General features: G+C 34.3%; 1 protein-coding gene across 5 annotated transcripts in view; it reads left to right on the top strand.

The window, feature by feature from the left end:
* LOC149425017 (neuronal acetylcholine receptor subunit alpha-7-like) overlaps nucleotides 1-21056 on the top strand; it is a 402913-nt gene that overhangs the window by 292187 nt on the left and 89670 nt on the right. For all 5 annotated transcript variants that reach the window (XM_089648468.1, XM_089648467.1, XM_089648485.1 and 2 more), the window contains exon 5: nucleotides 9238-9418. In XM_089648468.1, coding sequence (XP_089504594.1) covers nucleotides 9238-9418 — 181 coding nt within the window. The remainder of the gene's footprint in view (nucleotides 1-9237; nucleotides 9419-21056) is intronic.

Below are 21056 nucleotides of genomic sequence, written 5' to 3'. Positions count from 1 at the left end.
TTTTTTTTTTTAAATTTATATTTAAATAACTTATTTTTCAGCCCAGCTCAACTGTTTCTATGATGGCAGCAGAAAATATTATATGTACTCGTAGTAACTATGTAGCAAAAAATTATCAATTGAAACTTTATTTTTCCAAAAGTATGTAGTGTTTTATATTAATTTTCAATACTTCTAAGCTAAAGTATAATCGAATTGTGTATAACTAAAGTGACTGAAATACTCGTAAAAATATATCATCCATACCATAAAAATGCTTAATTTCTGATTATCATCCCATGTAGAACATTTTTCAAACTGTAGTTAATAGGAATTTTACACCAAAATTTTAACTCCTGTACTAATAAAATAACAAATGTATAAAATTGCATTTTTAAACCATTCACGACTTTACAGTAAGAAACGATCCGCTTCTTGTTCAAAACAAATATAAAACTGCAACCGATTTATTTTGATTGAAAAAGAAGATAATACTAAATAATCAATCTAAACGACATGTGAAACAGAACAAGACACATAAAAAAAAGGATAACGGTATCAACTGGAATCGATCCCAGGATCTCTGTCTTACCGGGAAAACGTCTTTAACTACTCGAAAATTGGGACCTAATTATTATTTTTTTTTGTTCTCATATTTTAAATCAACAATATCATCTTGCAACTAATTTTCCCCATATTTTTGGCAGCTATATTTTATAGTAATTTAATTTCTAAAGAATTGGTTTGTAACCTAGATGTTGTCTCGGATTAACATATTATCCATTTTATTTTTACTTTGTGTGTCTTGTACTGTTTTATGTATCACTTAGATTTATTAGTATTATGCTCTCATTCAATAATATATAAAAATTTTGGGTATAATCTTGAAGAGTTATTTAAAAAAAATTGTTTCTCTAAAAAAATGATTTTATTATTGAGAAACTGAACAGATATTAATGTAGAAGGCAATCTCTTTGTGGTTTGACGTATTTAATAAAAATAAAACAGTTGTTTTGTTTAAAACCATGATTTTTTATTAATTTATTAACCGAACGGTTTCATTTAGCTGAAACATCATCAGGGTGCAAATTAATACTTACAGTCAGTAAATTAATAAAAAATCGTGGTTTTAAACAAAACTAAGGTTTAATTTTTGTTTAAAATAGATGTTTTTAAATTTACACATGTATAGGGGCTTATGGTAAAACATTGATGGGCATCAAATTGATCTGAAAGTAGTTTAAAATTAAATTACACAGCATCCAGAAAACGAAATCTGTCACTCAGCTGTCGAAAACAGGAGTCATACCTAATTGATGGCTACTAATTGCTCAGGGTCGTATAGGCTCAAGTTCAACCCTTTGATTCAAGCAATAGAACGACTTGTAAAACAAATCTTTTCTTTCACATCTAGATGTAGTTATCTATCACAGTGACAAACCTTAGTAAGATTCAGTCGCGTGAAAATCTAAAAATGCTTTACAATATTCGATTTTCATGTAAGTAATGGTGATATATACTTATGGGCATTATTATTAAATTGTAATTTTTATTATATTATTTGTTCTTGGATTTTGTTTCACATATCAGTTCAATCTTGATGTTTTTATTATCTTCAAACTATTTGAATTTAATTGTTATGGCGAGTGTAAAAATAGCAAGATTTTGCGTTTGGCAAATCGGTTTTTAGCCAAGAAACTAATGCTCTAAGAAGCTGCGACAGTGTTATTTCGATAAAGTTGCTCATGCAAGGCTGTTATTGACATACATTTCATATTTAAACTGCAGGATTAACTATTTTATTATAAGAATTGTAAAGATTTTTTTTCAATTCTATTGGTTTAACTTTTTTCATAACCCATCAATGTAATATATTATTGAATAAGAACTTTATACTAACAAATCTAAATGAAACATGAAACAGAATTAGACACGCAAAAATAAAAACATTTTCAATTGGGGATCGAACCCAGGATACCTATCAAGACAGATTAGATTTATTAGTGTTATCTTCTTCTTTAGTGATGTTTTATTATTTTTAAATTAAGTCAGTACATTTTGTTTGGTTTTCCAATGATCTTAGTTGAATTGCAAAGATTTGTTATCAGGAGTACAAGGATGGTTTCTTACTGGAGAGTCGTTCCCTGGATTGCTATGGAAGACTATGAAGTGGTGTAGTTTCCTGGTGGTCGTATGTAAGACATCGAGCCGTTGTTGTGGTCCACTTCAGCCCCAGGGGCCTCGCTAACTGGGGGGCATCCAAGGTCAACTTGATTTTCTCATCTCAATTAAATAACCTAACTAAAATAAAACAAATATAAATTAAAATTCATAACTAAAGCATGTTAAAACATAACTGTGTATTTACATGATTGTGGTGTGTAATTGAAATAAAATAATTTAAAAAAAATGTTAACGCTTGCTGAAAGAATAATTAAAGAAAACGAAATAAACATATTTTTGTAGGGCAAGAAATTTTTCAAAAGATCGTGTAAAAAACTGAGAGACGGTAAAATTAATGCTTGAAAGCGGGGGAGAGTTTCAAGGAGCGTTTTCATAATGAAATGTGGTTTTTTCCCATTTTAGTTTTATTGTTCTGGGAACAGTTCCCAAGTCTCGCTTCCACCAGTACTTATGTGGTCCTGGTAAGCTATAACCAGGAGAGATCTCACAAAAACAAAACTCATTTGTCTACCGAACTTTGTTGAGCAGAGATGACTAAATCCTGGAAGAAATCTTTAAATAAGGAAGAAAAGTTGAGAAAAGAGACATTTTATTCTTAATTTGTATTCCTTTTAAAACGATTGCCTCATGTTTATAAAGGATTTATTCTTAATTTATTTGTATCTCCCTTCAGAGCTTATCTTGGTAATATTTATGCCGTGGCCTCTGCACCCATGGAATTATTCCAGAATTCTCTCTGGAGAGCACGCAGAGCCTTCTTGAAAATATCCCTAATCACTGTCCCTCCGAGGAGGTAACCTACTATGTAGGTCAAAGGAATCCCTACGACCAAAATTGTATCTCGGTAACTAAATCATTTTTAGCTCTGAAAATAATTCGCCACAAAACCATATTAGTTCTAGAGAGTTCGCTCGTCTCTCTGAATTCAATTACGGATTTAATTTGTGGTTGGAAGCAATACTTACATAGTTTAAATATATATACATAAATTTGGATATTTGTATTTATATTCCATTATTACGCATTATCTAAGCTCTGTGACGAGATACAGAGTTGAATTACAATATTATGCACTTCAAATTGACCTCCAAAGTCACCGGAGGCAACATAATGTAATGTAATGTATAGAAAACTAAACGTGCTGGGAATAAAATGGATCCTACTTCAGTCACAAAATTTTACTTACAAATTTCGAGTTTCGTTCGAACATTGTTCCGATACTCTTTTGTTTTGTTCTACGAGGCACGTTCCAAACAATGTAGGTATTAATTGTTGAATTTTCTTAAACAACAATGTTTGCGAACTATTCGAATAGTCCACAAACATTCTTACAACTAATTAAAAACTATTAAAGATATGCAAATAGGTACCTATGAATACCGTATAATTATTGGAGCAAGTGAATGAGTTAGTTTTGAGAAGTAAATTTACGAGAATCAGAAAGGCTGATAATAATGTTGAATAGAGTGTAAATACTGAAAATTGTAAACTTGACGGAGGACTGAAAGCGGTTGGCGCTAATAAAAAATGTGTGAAGAATGTGCGAAGTTCGTGCTGATATCACTCCTGATGCTAGATTGAACTGATATATGATGCATAAAAGAAGACTGACATGAGATCCCTTAGGCGATTGCGGTAAAAACATCTTAAAGATTTGGAAAAACGTTGCAAGGTTGAAAAGGACTCTTAGATTCGATTTCCCGTGCAGAGTGAAAGAACGAAAGAAGAAGGGTAAGGAGATTAATGATGCTGTAACTAAATCTCTAATTACTGAGTCTCGAGGAAGACACTATGTTTTTAGTTACCGCGGCAGATTACATAACGTGGCAGTGAACAGTAGAAATAATCGGGAAGGCACAATCAAGTGAATCAAATGTCGTGCCATAATAAATTGGGAGTCACCATCACAGAATAGTATGTATTAAACGATATATGAAAGTAAATGAAACAAGGTGTGTGCCAAGATATAGCTGTGTTTCGATCTATACTCTCTGCCTACCTCTGCGAGAAACCTGCCGGTTTGAAATTAGTCAATTTTTTTAAAGTGTATGTGTTTTTCTCTGAACCAATAATAAATAACGATTTTGAAGCCTAGTCACTATGCTTACACACTTAATATCTCCCACGTATTTAAATTTCTATGTTTATTTCTGTTTATGAAACAATCCGATATAAAACATTAAATTAAAAAAAAAAAAAAAAGGTGTCAAACATAACATTTCCAGGGGAAATATGTAAGGACGGGATGGTTTACACCCGTGCCACAAAATATTGACAACATTAACCCTGGTTATCCCCCTAAGATCCCAACACGCTCTTTCCAACCATTAGCTTCCACTGCGATCATCTCCGATCTTCAATAATAACTTTATTCTTGGCAAAAACATTATTTACACCTTACAATAGCATACTGCATACTTGAAGTCACAACTTCAAAACTTTACTCCAAACCATCCATAACCCCGGACAACGACGGATACATAACAGCTTGTAATATAAAAAAAAAAACAGAAGATAACTTACAAAATAAATCAATAATGTTAAATGGTAACTAACTAGGCATCACCGCATTTCACTGCACGATAGAACGGCACAAATCTAAGCTGTTGACATTACGATCACTTCTTGTTCCGCGTATCGATACTAGTAGGTAAGAGCACAATGGACCTATAGCATAAAAGCTTACGGGAACTTGACGTCAACCGTCTCACCTTGAAAATAAAAAAGTTTGTATGAAAATAAAATATTATTGTTTCTCATTATTTTTCATATAACGTCCATAATATGTAAACTCATTGATCCAAAAAGGAGACACCAAGAAAAAAAGCCTCATTCTTGAGATATTGTAACATGCTGAGATGTACCCAACACAGAAAATGTACGAGAACTTTATTTGTTCTGCTGAATATGGGTGAGTTTCCTAGCTTCCTTTACACCGTAGCGTTTAATTCTATTTATTCGTTCGGCCTGCTTGTAACTGCCTCTAGAACACGGTTCATAGATTGTCCACCCGTTCCACCGGCCCCACCCGCTCCGTCGGTTCCACCCAAGTGCCCCCCTCCACCCACGCGCTTGTCGGCCGCCACCTCAGCCACAAAACCACCCTGTTGATTGGTAGAGACTCGCTGGCCCCGCATAACTTATTGACAACCAACGACGCCCGATACTTCGCCTTGAATAACATCGGGTGGTTGAACTTAACCCACTTGATTAACTTTCAACAATTTACAACTTGCTTTCACCAGCTTGAGAAAAGAAACACACTGAAAACCATTTAATCACCTTTAAAAAGTAGATAATATATTTATTTGATTACATTCTAAAAATTTACAAATTGTTTCACCAAATTGAAAAAGATTCAAATTGAAATAAACGAAAAAAGAATTGATAAAACAACGAGTATAGAACGTCAAGTGGTTGAAAATTAAACACTTGATTAACTTAAATAACAGTTAACTAAAACAACGATTGAACGACGTTAAGTGGCTAAACCAAAAGAACTTAAACAAATTGTGGTGATTTACAACTTGATTTCACTAAGAAAAAGAGGAAAAAACACTTTTTTTTTAATTTATCTAAAAAAATATTTCAAGTAAAACAATATTACTTCATATTTTTACATACACTGAAAGGATATATTTTATATTACGACTACTTGTGTTTAATATTACAAAAGTTATAAAATAATGAGAGGAGAGGATATTTGTAAATAATTTTATATATAAGTAATAAACAATGAAGATAAGATGTATATAATATATAATAAATGATTAACCAAAACATAAAAAAAGTAAGAAATATTATATTTTAAATAAATATTTATAGAATTATATGATATTACCAAAAAAAAAAACATTTTATTATAGAAAGCAATCACTTTGTGGTTTGACATATTTAATTAAATAAAATACTTTTTTGTTTTAAAACCACGATATTTATTAATTTAAGAACCGACCGGTTTCGCTTTACTTAAACATCATCAGGGTACAAATTAATATTTAATTAATTTGTACCCTGATGATGCTTAAGTAAAGCGAAACCGGTCGGTTCTTAAATTAATAAATATCGTGGTTTTAAAACAAAAAAGTATTTTATTTTATTAAAAAACATTTTGTTGTTTTTTTTTAATATAATTTTCGTGGTTTTTTTTCTTTCCATCGTAGTTGAATAAAAAAATAGAGTTATTATTACAACATCAATAGGATTACATTAATTGGTAAAAATTGGACGCCATTAATACTGAAATGGCGATTGATTATGAGCAAATTCTTGAACCCAACCCACTTGATTAGCTTTGGATAATTTTAATCTGGGTTTCAAGTTTTGTTGTAAACGAGTGAAATTTTTAGGAAGATACTGAATATTATCAACGCAAACAAAATTATAGCACCGAAAAAGTTACATCATTGAACCTAATACAAGCGATTGACTTTGGAAAAAAATCACAATGATTTCAGTGATGTATTTCTGCCGCCTGTGGTTTCATTGTACCGTGGGGTAACCCGGTACCTCAAGCTTCATTTATTCAGATACTATGAGGCTCTCAGTAGTTTGTTCCGCAGAGACTTTACTCCTGTGTCGGTCCTGCAGATTTAGATAAACATGTATACGAGGTCAGACATGACCCAACTAATAATTAATACCGCGATAGGGGAGTATCCACTGAATGGAGTTTCCACCCTCAAGATTAAACAAACATAATACAATACATAAACATATCATTGGTGTGAGGATGCAGCATATACATGTACGTTAAAAAGAAATATAAAGCCTCGTAACAAAGAACTTTGTAAATGTCATTGAATTATACTTTATTGATCAGAAGTTAGAAACTTATTTAGCGTAAAGCGCCAATCCTTCGGATTTGTTGACAATTATTTTAAATGGTGTTGCGTTTTGTGATGTGTTCAAGTGATCTTTTCTTCTATGGCGTTCTTGTATTGTTAAATTCTAACATAAAAGTTAGATAATTACATAGAAAACATATTGAAAAATTATGAATTAAATTATATAATATACATTTTGAAAAATTATTAATTAAATTATTTTACATACATTTTGAGAAATTATTAATTAAATTATATTAAATACATTTTGAAAAATCAAGCGAAAAGTTAAACAGATTCATTATTTTTACGGTCTCGATAATTACCACAAAAATACATGCTATCTCCCTTTCTTAAACTTTGTTTTTAGGAAAATTAGCCTACCCACAAATCTGAATATTTAAATGAATAATATTTTTTTGTATAACTAACATATAGAAATGAGAGCAATGAAGTGTGATTAATTAGAAAACTACTAATAGAGAAAACACCCTTTTCCAGAATTTTAAATAACCCAATTTTCAAGTGTTTTCACTCGCCCGGAGAGTGTTAAGCGTCAATTTTTTGATTAAATATATTTTGATAGTAGAGTAACAGCATTCCATCACAACTTCATTACACTAAGCAACATATAAATGTTTCCATAGTTACCGCCACTTACCACTTACCGCCCTTGAGATGATTTCTCACGAAAACGGCGCTACATAAATAAGCCCAATATTATTATTGTTAAAACTTTCTCTTTAGTTCTTTCATCTTCTATTTCTACCCTCTTCTACCTTTGGGTATTTTACGATTCAGCCAAGTTTCGCTCATTATAGCTTAAGTGTTGTAAAAATGATGAGTTTTCGGTTATGAAAGGTCAATGTCATAAATATTTTTCTAGTGTTTTTATAAAGACGGAGGGTATTTTTTGACCCGGAAGTAGTGAATTCTACCTATTTTAGTCGTTGCTGCGGCACTAAGTTACACCTATTATGTGAATAGATTGTTTTTTATTTTACCAGTAAAACCCCTGAAATTTTAGTTTGTTACGTTTTAAAGAGAAATAAATTTATTTTTATTATTATTTCGGAAGGTCCAAAACTAAAACAAATGAAGGTAGGTGACTCAAATGTTATCCCAAAGCATTAGTCAACCTTTAAATTTGATATATTTAATTAAAATTGTAGCTACTTACTTCAATTTACCAGTTTGCGTAACTTGTCCTACATAAACGTAGCAAACTGCATCCCCTCTGATCATCCATAATGGATGTCGCAAGGAGTCCCTCAAGGCCTTGACTTGAGACGTGAATTTCTTAAAGTTTAGAAATAGATAATATTATGATTTGAAGGACTAAATAAGAAAGTTATCTTATTTTAATCAGCACAGCGGGGAGAATAAGCAATGATAATAAGTGAACAATTTTAAATCGTGTTTGTGTGTAAATAACTACAAATTTTAAAACACTAAATTCGGCAAACTTAATAGTGATATATATGGAGTAAGATTTAGGAATTGAGATGAGAAAATTGACGGACAAGTTGACCTCCCAGTCAGTGTGAATGAAAAGGTAATACCAGTCCCGGAGAACCGCACTGAAAACCAACAGAACTTTTGTTATAACACAATTAATAAAATAAAACGCAATAGTTAAAAATGACACTTAAAAAGAAGTAGCGGCTTAAGAAAATATTACTATTTCCATATTTACGTAGTAGTAGTAGATACATTTGTTTTAAAACATTAATTGCACTATAGTGACAGTGTTCACCTATGCATAATTTAATTAATTTTATGAAATAAACTTAATAAAATAAATAAATGTATGTCTGGAAATAGTAATTTTTTCTAATCCGAAGATTCAAAAAAGTAAATTTAAAAATGATAAACAACATATGTAAAAAAATAATATCATTATAATGTTAAAATATGTATTGATTATTTGTAAATGCTACTTTTTGTTGTTACACAAAGTATACAGTTGTCCCGTAACATTGACCCGTGAAGGACACTCCTTTTATTGTGTTTGGATGGTCATCAAGACTTTTTCGGAAGGAAAACCTCCAGCAATGTGTTTAGAAAGCCAATCTCTAAATGATTGTGATCAAAAGGTCAACCTGCAAATGATTGTATTCAGAAGGCCTACCTTTAAATGATTGTATCAGAAAGACAACCTTTAAATATTTGTGGTCAGAAGACCAATCATTACATGACTGTGTTTAGAAACGCTGGTTAAATATTTTTGTGTTGGTTTGCGCAACAGTGCAGACGAAGGTTTCGACGGGACGTACCACACAAACGTTGTGGTCAAACACAACGGCAGTTGCTTGTACGTTCCTCCTGGTATCTTCAAGAGCACATGCAAGATAGACATCACTTGGTTCCCCTTTGACGATCAACACTGTGACATGAAGTTCGGTAGCTGGACCTATGATGGAAATCAGGTACAAGCTAATTTACAGGAGAAAGATGACACACACAACTTAAACTCGAACACCGTTCTGTTATGCTTTCACTTTCAAATAAAATCCATGCAGAACAGATTCTGACGTGATTCATGAGGTTGCTTTTTTCAAAAATATGTGTTAATCACGTTGGGATTTGTTCAAGGTTTAAATTATTATATGAGCACTACTTTTATATATTCACGTATTTTATTCAAATCTTCAATTACCGCATATTCTCAAGATCTCATTCTAAGATTGACGTCACAGCGCCTCTGGGATCATCTGACCACTGCCTAGTGACGACATCAATCCCCGTTAGCCTCAGACCAACCAATGAGAGGCTGAGGAGAAAAGTGTGGCACTATAGGTCAGCAGATTGGTTCGGTATGCGGGCCCATTTCAATGCTTTTCCGTGGTCAGCTGTTTGTTTTCGGACTTTGGACCCTTCAAGATGTGCCCAGGAGATTGGTGAAGTCATCAAATCGGCGATGGATGGCTTCATACAATCGACTACTAAAGAAACTGGTGTGGGCTCAAAGCCGTGGTTCAGTCGACAATGCTCCGAAGCAGTTCGACGAAAAAACGCGGCTTACCGAGCCTACAACACATCTCGAACGCCCGAAAGCAGATCAGCATACAACAAATCGGCAAAGGAATGCAAGAGAACCATCAATAGGTCAAAATTCGAACACGACCTGCAGATCAGCAAAAAGCTGGCTGCCTGCCCGCATGGCAGCAGAGCATTCTGGTCGCTTGCGGGCTCAATAGGTCGAAATTTTTGCAAACCCAGTTTGCCACCTCTTACCAGACCTGACGGCTCACTAGCAAACACCGCCACCGAAAAGGCAAACCTTTTAGGGAAAATGTTTGCGGAAAACTCGACCCTCGACGACGGGGGTGCTGTTCCGCCGTCGGTTCCTCACTGCGGCTTCTATATGAAAAAGCTGAGGATCCGGCATCGGGATGTACTCCACGTCATACGGGGGCTCGATGTTAACAAAGCTAGTGGACCTGATGGAATACCTGCCCTGGTATTGCAGAGGTGTGCTGCGGAAATAGTTCCAGTTTTGACAAAGCTCTTCAAAATGTCCCTGAAGTGTGGCACTGTGCCCTCTGGTTGGAAAAAAGCGGTAATTCACCCTATTCCCAAGAAAGGTGACCGCTCCAACCCGGCCAACTACCGCCCCATAGCGATCACATCAGTTCTGTCCAAAGTGATGGAACGTGTGATCAACGACAAACTGCTCACATACCTCGAGAAGAACAAAATTATCAACGACCGTCAATACGGATTCCGGCGGAACCGCTCGTGCGGTGATCTTCTCGCGTATGTGACGCATGTTTGGGGGCGGTGCCTGGAACGTCACGGTGAGACCCAAACGGTCGCACTAGACATATCCAAGGCCTTTGACCGGGTCTGGCACCGAGGACTTGTCAACAAATTGCATTCTTACGGACTTCCCGCATCCCTGTGTACGTGGATTGCTGACTTTTTAAGGGATAGGTCGATTCAGGCGGTTGCTGACGGTTTCACCTCTTCCTCGCACTCCATAAATGCTGGCGTCCCACAGGGATCGGTTCTGTCTCCGACTTTGTTTTTGTTGCACATCAATGACCTTTTGACATGTGCACCGATTCATTGTTACGCGGATGACAGTACAGTTCATGATAGCTTTTTGTTTGACAAGCCCCCAAAGGGCACACAAACTCCAACGGCTCGGAGGGCTTTGAAGCAGAGAATGGACGGTTATCTCGAGAGTATTTCCTCCTGGGGTAAAAATAATCTCGTCGAATTTAATGTTTCAAAGACCCAATCCTGTCTGATTACGTCTAAAAGGGATCCAAATGATAATCTAGTCTCCTTCAACGGAAGCAATCTTCCGAACAGGCCTTCCATTGATATGCTTGGTGTAACTATAAGTGACCAGCTCAGGTACGGGGGCTCCATCGAAGCTAGAGTAAAGTTGGCCTCTCAGAAGCTGGGCGTACTGTACAGGGCCCGCAGATACTTTAATAGTACACAACTGCTCACCCTGTACAAATCGCAAGTGCGCCCTACTGTCGAATTTGGCAGCCATCTCTGGTCTGGAGCCCCAAAATACCTGAAAAAAACCCTTGACTCTGTGCAGAAACGGGCGGTCCGTTTGATAGATTCCCCAATCTTAACAAACGGACTGCAATCTTTAGAGCACAGGCGTCAGGTAGGTATGCTGTCCTTGTTCTATCGGTATTACAATGGAAGATGCTCTGAGGAACTAGCGTCATTGATCCCTTCGGCACCGGTGCGTAGTCGGGATACACGCCAAACGCGCGCCCAACATTTGTACACAGTTGACACTTGTCACATGAGAACGGGTCGCTTCTATGATTCGTTCTTAAGTTCAACAGCTCGGCTGTGGAACGAACTGCCGGCCTCTGTGTTTCCTCCCTCCTACAACATGGGACTCTTCAAGACCCATGTTCACTCCTTCCTCTCCACAAAAAGACCCTCCACACAGCATCCCCAAAGATGACATAGGCCCTGAGGGAAATTATTTTCTTCAGGGCCTCCTGTGTGGAGTAAATATAAAAAAAAAAAAAAAAAAAAAAAATATTAAATTTGTTTTTACTCACTTATCAATGCTACTTTACTTTATATTGGATTTGTATTGAAATATTTTCAAGCTTTTACAACTTTTAAATGATACAAGAATTGTTACAAAATATGCAATGAATGTAAAAAATTGTCGAGAGAAATAAATCTTCTGGGATAGTAACAATATTATTTTAAAGATATTCATAAAGTAAAATAGCATCTAAATACAAAAAAAATGCCAATTTATTTTAAATTATCTTCTTTCCCGTAGAACCCGTTTCAAGCATATTAGAATTAATTGAAGGGCAAAGTTAAGAATTCATAAAATTTCCATCGATATTGGATAGGGAAATATGGCAAAGAAATCTAATCGTATTTTTTCGAACATCCAATATGAGAATCTTTTATAAAGGAAAACGCTTGAAGTTTCCGACCAGTAAACTTCCTTGAGCATAGTCTCTTTTGAATTATCAATGGAGCTATTACTCCTAGGAAAATATATGGTTACATCATAAGCTTTCGGAGAATTCTCCAGAATGCACTTGTATTAGCTGGCTAACTTTATTCGAAGGGTAAGAAGTTATGATTACTTTGGGAATATAACAGAATTACACACTTACGCTGACATCCACACAAACAACTCATTTACTTTATACGATTAGTTTAATTGTGAAAAGTCTTCAATGCCAGGGAACCATGTGATAATTAATTCGATCCGTCGATGACGGAGCGAATTGAGGCGTACTATTTTGCATGGGGCGATATAATATTACGCCCCATTCTCATTGCAATTCATATTGTATTGAAAATTGAGCGTAATAATATTCTGTCTCGTGTCACGAGAAAACTCTAGTAATTGTATTGTTTTGCTGTCACTAAAATATTTATGTTAATTTGTTATTTAAGCTGTTGCAATTATTCATTCAATGTTAATTTAGAGATTACTTGTGCATAAAATTGTTTTTGCGGTGAATGGTTTTTCACTTTGCAGAAATGAATTTGTCAATTTATTGTAGTTGCTTGTACAGTTATTTCTTTAGTTTGTTAGAATTAATGTTGTTAGTAAAATAATAACCACGCATTCAGTACTCCTGCACTGTAGAAAATCGTACACTAATATTAATAATGATCGCAAAGGTGCAATACTTTATAGTTATTTTAGCAATGGCATTTTTTCATGCTTTCCTGAATGTATTTGACATTAATTAGTCAACTTAGTGAGATTTTACATTGTATTCGATGATTCCTGCCATTTTTGATGAACTTAAGTATTACAGTATATTGACCAATATCGTTTTAGGAATTTTTAGTATTTGATTTTAATTGATGCCATTAGTTAATTACTTTTATTAGTATTTTAGATAAAAACAGGAAGGTAAGATATAACTGACATTGAATTTATTTTCCAAAGCTGCAAACAATTTATCGCATTATTTAGTATTATATTGCAGAAACATTTTCGTGGAGGATATTATTTTTCATCTCATATTGGGGACCCAAACACGTTTTCAGAAATTGAAAAGGACTCTCTGGTAACATTTATTGGCAGTGTTCCGTGTCTGGTTGACAGGACTATTCCAGAACCGGAAGTGCACATCCTAGATTTTCTCCCTTTTCCAAAGTCGGAAATTAGTTTACGTCTTTGAAGACTCTACCATCTAAAAATGTGAGCCGATTCTATGTCAGCCTCACAACGACGGATTTGTAGTACTTTTATTTCAGTCGTTCAAAGATATTTATAGCCGTTGCCTGTTGATTTTTTCTCTTAAGCATATTTTTATTAATATTTGAAAAACTTATAATATTGGAATAATTTTCAAAATTCTTGCCTAAGTAGAAATGTCACTTTAATTAATTTTTAAAAATTAAATAAATCTAAAAGTTGTTCATATCAAGTAGACGGCAGAGCAAAATTAGTTTTTTTCTAACATTAAAGTTAATTTCACATCTAATGTCACATCTCCTGTCGAATAATTTTACGCATACAAGGTCTGTAAATTTTACATCAAGATCCCAGTGTAAGGCTCCAGGCGTTGGCCTAAGGATCTAATTATTTCCACCGCGGAAAGCGTGAAGCAGGCATTATTTGTCGTTTTCTGTGCAGTCAGCACCTCACCGCAATCTCGTATCTCCCACACATAGACACCACTGTTCAGCATATTTATAGTTGCAACGTCTATGGGGATATCTTATCGTTTTGCATGAAGACTGGAATTAATTGAACAGAAAAAACTCTGGGATGAGAACCGAGTTTATGAGGGGCAATTTCATAGATTCACCGATCGCTTCTCTAATTATATATCTTTGGGGTAAGGTTCAAACGCAGGAATCCTCATCTAACCCCAGATGTACTTCCGCGATATTCCAAATTGAAATCATTTCCATAATAAAGCCACTAATCACTAAGATCCCTAGAAATCACAATGTAATGGAGACAAATGAACTACGCTCCTACTTCTAGTCCCTCTACTACAATGCAGTGTGGCAAAATAGGCCATACTGAGATAGTGCACTTTTTTGAAATTTGAATCTTCTATGTGAATTCGGAATAACATACATATAAATTAAGGTTTTTCATAATCCTAAATAACTGTATACATACTGGCGCAGTGTTGCAGGATTAAACAAAAAAAAACGTGTCTCTGTGAAACTTTTTGCTGAAGTAATAATTTATTTTTCAGATCTGGCAATTGTACTAGGCGTTCTTTCAAAGGTATCCTACCAAAAAAGTACTTGGCCCAAAACACTCAATGTATTACTCATGGTAAAGTAGGAGATAAGCTACTAAATCTAGAATAAAAAACCACCCAATTCTTACTAATGACATTGGGGGGGGTGCGAATTATTGAATCACAAATTACTTTGCGTATCTGGTAATCTGTTCAGGTTTTTTCTAGGGAACGGGGCCCACTTGAGTATGTGGTCCGTGCACTTTGATTGTATCTCTTCCCGGAGTGAAGATAAAACTTATGGGAAAGCAAACTTAATTACTACTTTGTAAGGAGAGGTTGTGAGCAGCATACTGAGTGAGAAAGTTTCCGGGAAATCGCTTTAAAAGGAGCGCACGGTTGCGCGAGCACTGCGCGCCGCGCCGCTCCGGGACTAATGCTGAAATAAGGTTTCTGCTGTGCAATCGGTTTGTTGAAAACACTCCGAAGGCGACACCAGTTGATGTAAATTCTCGGTAGCCTACTGCTAATCTGGGTTATACATAGAAATATATAACTTTGTTAATTACCGAGTGCCCAATAACTCTAGTGAGTTGTATTTAAAGGACAGGGCTCCTGTCAAGCTTAGTAATTTGGAAACAGAAGGTAACACAATGTTTACGGGATCCATATAGATTGTGGACCTTTTTTTGATCAATGATAATAACTTCATTTTTTTCTATTTGTGCCTTATCGTATTATGAGTCTGAAGTGTTATTGCAAACGTGAGACCATCTTAGTTTACTTTTTCTCGACAGGATACTTTATTTTTATGTGACACCTGTGATATACGTAACAAAAGCGCCCCTATCTGTGCAGTGTAAAAAATGGGGAACTTTGTTGCCACCCTGTTAGGCAACGTAGTGAGGCGGGTTAAGGTAGAAGCTATAAGGAGGGATTTAAGAGAAAAATACTATATTCTAAATCCACAATTTCACTATTTGTTTCCTTTCGTTTTAAGTTGTTGCAGCAGTGGGTTGGTTGGCCATTAGAATATTTTCTTGAATTTGGGAATATATTCTAGTAAATGGATGTAGTAAAAGAAGTTAGTACTTAGTCAGTTTTTCTCCATCAGAGGTTCTCTTTTTAATTTTCCAAGTCTAGATATCACTGTACCTGAAAAAATAATAAAACTCTATTTTTTGACAATTGTTAATTTCATTTGTAATAAGATAATTATATTATTTACTAGGATAAGCTATTATACCAAATTATTTTGTGCTCAGTATTTTTCCAATAAAATATAATTTGATTGACGCGAGTAAGACAATTAAAAATGGTTCATTAATTTTGATTAGGGCATTTTACCTTCCGAAGCAATTTACGAAAATGTTCGTCTTCTCAATGTATAAGTTCTTTTCAGAGCATAAAAAATGCCACAATAGCTACTTTTTGTATTGTGTTTTCCAAGCGGTTACTTAAAGCCATTCCCTCAAGTCGATTATGATAAAATTAGTATAGTTGCTCTCATATTACAAGCTAATTCTAAAAAGCTCTGATAACGAAAATTGTTATTAGGCACTACCAATTTTGAGGAAGAAAAAATAAAAGTTTGTTATAATATGGTTAGGCCTTTCTTTTACACCCTGGCCGCAAACCGAAAGCAAACTTTGGAGTTTCTTGCGGGATTTCATTTATTGTTATTGTGAGATTTTATCCATAGACATAAAGAAAAAAAGGATCAAAATTGTTCTTGAGATAACAGATACGTACTTTCTTTGTGGTAGGAATCTCTTTCAAAATATTCTTATCTGTTCTGTTCATGTTGGGAGTATTTTTTTCTTTTTGATTATCTCTCCATTCTACTGTCTATTCAGCACGGTAATAATCATTATTAAAAATATAAATCTCTTACAACAATGCTATTGGAAAGAAGATCTTATTGTGTAAAACTATTGTGGCCAAATGCTACGTGAAGCAGCAACCAAGTTTTATGCTTACAAATTATGAACAAAGTTTTTTAGACTTTTTTTTGGTGGTGAAAATTTCTTCGTGTACTTTTATAATAGGTACAATTTGGCATCACGTATGAAAATAGATGAAAATGAGAGGTAGAAGAAAAAATAATGAAGGCTGGGATATACTTGGCTTCCCGGTCTAGTCACAACATATAGCTATAGCTAAAACCATTTCAAGAGATGTTTCGATTTAGTCAGGTCTCAACATTCTCAATTTGGGAGGTCGGTATGGGCACTTACGCCCGGGGAATCATTTATTGGATAACCAAACCTCTGCCATAGGTCACCCTAAGTGGTTTGCTTCGTTTGGTATTTTAGCAGGGGTGCTTGGGTTCATGAAGTGAATTTTTTTTTCATGAAGATCTAATTACAACAACATTAAAATGATTCATACTCGTGTGTTAATTAGCGATTATTTCACGATAAGCTTCATTGCATTGAATTTGAAGGTAGCATGTTCTATTCCCACCCTAGCGCAAAACAGCAAGCAACCTTCCGCTTTATCGAAGTTGCGCCCCCAAAACTTTAATTTATGGGAGAGGGTAGTAAAAGCGATAGAGAAATACTTTTCTAAGTCACCCTAAATTATTGTCTTGAGCGTCGCGATTTACTTCTTGACGTAGCTAAAAGGCTTACCGGCGTGTGAGCCTCGACCACCACAATAAGCAGTGGTGGCGGCGGCGGGCGTCGCGACGCTCCCACTAAATCATACCCCGCCTGACAGCCGCTTACGTCTTCCCCACACAAGAATAACTGCACTAAAAGGTTCTATGAGTTAACCTCTTCATTTGGTCACGTTGCTAACTTAATTTTATCTTGACCATAAATATGAAACTCTCTCATCTCTGCGTAAAACGTTAGTTATTTATTGAACATTACTTAATACAAAAGTTAACTTACGCAACATTATGATAAGTAATACAATAAAAAAAAGTGATCGTAAGTAAGTGCACAGTGTTTGCACATTAAAAAATACAGTGAAATATATTATATATTTTAGTTTCACCTTTAGTTATACCATTTTAAAATAAAATGCAGCTTGAAGTTACCTGATCTAAAAAGCAAGCTTCTACGAAATTTCCCAATTCTATCTCATCATTTTCTGTGATTTGTTTCTCTCTCAAATATTATGTTCAGCAAATTATTTCCGTCAAACCATTTTAGTGTAATAAAGGGAATCCACGCAATTATTAATGTGTCTATTTATTTATTGGGCCTTCGAGATATTCATAGCCGATCTTTATTTTTCTAGTCGAATGAATGCGAATGCATTATGTTTTATTATTTTATAAAACCTCTGTGATGAACTGCTACTAAACACTAAACGGGCACTTTATTTCTTGGATCAATTAAATTATTGTTCTACTTTAAAACATTTACTTGAGCTAAGTAATGGTTTCACAGTCGTCATATGTACAAATAAGAGGTGCACTTATTTTATAAAAAAATAATGTAGGTCTGTGTGGTCGAGAATAAGACTAGACTACGAATCCCATGGTCGTTGAAATACCGGAGTACGAAGGTTCATTTAATTAATTTGTGTTGTTTCAAAATTAATTCATTAAAAATAATATGAAGTATGTTTATGGCACGTTCCAGAGTGAAAATGCTCTCAGTATTCATTGCCTGTGTGAAATATCACCCTTCAGAAAATAAAAGTTGCTTGACTTAACTTCCCGACTTCATTCAGCCCCACAACATACCCAGATTGGGGATGCCATATTCTCACTGGCTCCTTGCGGTTGGGAGCAGTCGGGACTCTCGTGCGGAATTAATATAAAAAAGAAAAAAAATGATTTCACCACTATCGGTGAAGTGTTGGTGTCCTTGATGAATAAATTTCCTTAAAGGTGGGCGTTAACTTATTATGCAATAATCACTGAACTGAACACTAATTACAGTTTTATCGTAGTATCGCCGCATTCTGTACAACAATCCTCAAGACGTAATTATTAGTCAATAATCCAGTAAAAGCGATAGACGAACAAAGGGCAGATAAATAATTCATCTATTGTTTCACGTGCGCATTCAAGGAGATGAATGCGGTAAATCCCGCAATTCGATAATAACGAAATCTACGCGTATTGTTACATATTTGCTTTCAGTATGGGCTTATCGTAAATTCCATTACCAAACCTCGTTTCAAACCAAGAACAGGAGTAAGGACACCACTTGAGTGTCGAGCCACCTTGTTTAGAATATCCTCTTCGGCAGAATATTAATGGAGATTAAATGCACGTTTTCCTTCTCAACGTTCGGCGAGAAATCCCAAGTTCAGACACTGATATTGTTTTTTTTATACATTTAAGGCGGCATAAGACTAACAATGGGGAATTTGCTGTAACTTACGGATGTAAGTTATTTGTATTTAAAATTAATAAAAATAGGACCTTACCGTTAAAATATTTTATGTAAAACGGTTTGAAAATATTATAAAACTTTCTTAAATCATTAAATTAGCTGTAAGCACCAGATTTTATTTTTCTATGCAATAAATTACTAACTCCCCATGGGATCTCTCCAGAAACTTTTGTGATTTTTAGTAAAACGTTCATCAGAAATAATTAAAATTAACCCCACGGAATGATCGATTTTCTAGGCCAGCAAGGTCCATCCATTACGCCGGTCCGCGCACCGAATATTGTTTGTACACGATTTCTAAGATTCTTCTTTATTTTAGAAATTTGTATGGGCAAATTCAACCACGTTAAGTTAAGTCGTTATGATTCTGGTTTTATTTTACGGTATGGTCTCCTTTTAAACCAAAGCTTTGACTAACTACTGGGTATTTGCTTACCTTGCCGATATTATTATAGCCCGATCAAAAAAATCTTAACTTAATATCGTCAATTATGATCTTGTGAAATTCATCTTTTATTTTTTGTAATTTTTTTCTTCTCGTGAGCTTTTTTTATTACAATATTTGTATTAGATTTAATACAGGTTATATAATGGTCTTATGTGACCACCAGCTACGCTCGTGTTAGGATAGTTAATTAATATGATGTCAAGATATCGATTTTTATTGCGTTTCTTGCAACAGATGTAGTTAAAGCACTTCTGTAAGGTTCTTTATAGGTGCTTATAATATACGGAAAAGGGTAATTTCATTTTGTTCTTTTGGCCTACTGGAAATAAAACCCACAAACTTGTAAATTAATTATTTTCATTTTTTTATGTCATGTATTTTAACGTTGTAAACTCGAGGTTGATTTTTGTTGAGAAAAATATTGGTTGACTTTAATTTCTATGGCTTTTAACACATTAATGAAAAAAATACTGAAGGAACACATAACAAACAGTAATCGGGAAACTTAAATAAAAGCGAAAATTAAATAAAATTGTCATCTTTGAATTAATACAGAACGTTTAGTGAAGAAAGAAGAAACTTGTGAGATTAAGCAAACGATTGTAAGAGCTGTTCAAAGAAAATCTGTGATTTTCACTTTGAAAATACACAACATTGAAGAATGACGGTTGTATTTTTTTATTCTAGAAGCGTATTAGTAAAAGAGCATTAAAATTGCCAAAGTTTTGAGAGTTTTCCGATACAAATTATTCAATCATTTCTGATTGTGCCCAAATGCATCTTTCTATAATTGCTCTAAGCACTCTAACAGAAAACAAAATTGTAGTTTCAAAGGGACCTTTTGGTAAGAAAAATTAATGATTTGAAATGCATGAAATATTACCCTTTTTTTAATTTTTGGACATTGAATGATTTGATTATATTTTCCTTACTTTTACAGCATTACCAGGTAAGAAGTGTTATTTGTAGTTTAAATAAAGTGCATGTTTTTTTAAAGGTGTGAATATAAAAGTAACTAGTTTATGTGCTTGTGAACCGCTAACGAGTTTTCTTTGTGACACAGTTAGGATTAGATGATAATCTGTAAATTGAATTTCAATATAATAAGAAATAATTTTTACATAATATTGCATTGATAAGAAGAAATTCAGAAAGCGAAGCATGTTATTCCAGTGTATAAAATTTCTTCTGATCACTATGATAATGCATGACTCTTTTATTAACGGGTTTCAAATTTTATTTCAAATATGATAATGAAAACCACCATAATAATAATAATAATACTTGGATGACTTGTATAGCGCCGTTTTTGTGCAAAAACACCTCAAGCCAAACACCATGCTTCAAAGATTGTTTTTTTTTTTAATATATAGAAAAAAAAATAACAAAAGAAGTGCATCATGGCATGTTTCGTGATCCATATGTAAGCTCTATTTGGACCATAACTATTTGTATGATTATAAAATTGTGCAAAAGAGACAGACCGCTTGCTAAATGGTCTAGATCCAAATGGCACTGAGTCAGTGTCATAATTGTTTCCATTAAAATTTGCAGGGAAGGCACCTCTAATTTTCTTCTTTATTAT

This window comes from Hesperophylax consimilis, chromosome 3 (assembly GCF_061612785.1).
Source record: "Hesperophylax consimilis isolate HC1 chromosome 3, BYU_Hcon_1.0, whole genome shotgun sequence".
NCBI classification, from domain to species: domain Eukaryota; kingdom Metazoa; phylum Arthropoda; class Insecta; order Trichoptera; family Limnephilidae; genus Hesperophylax; species Hesperophylax consimilis.
Note: the sequence above shows the minus strand (reverse complement) of the source record. Positions and strands in the feature narration are given on the sequence as shown.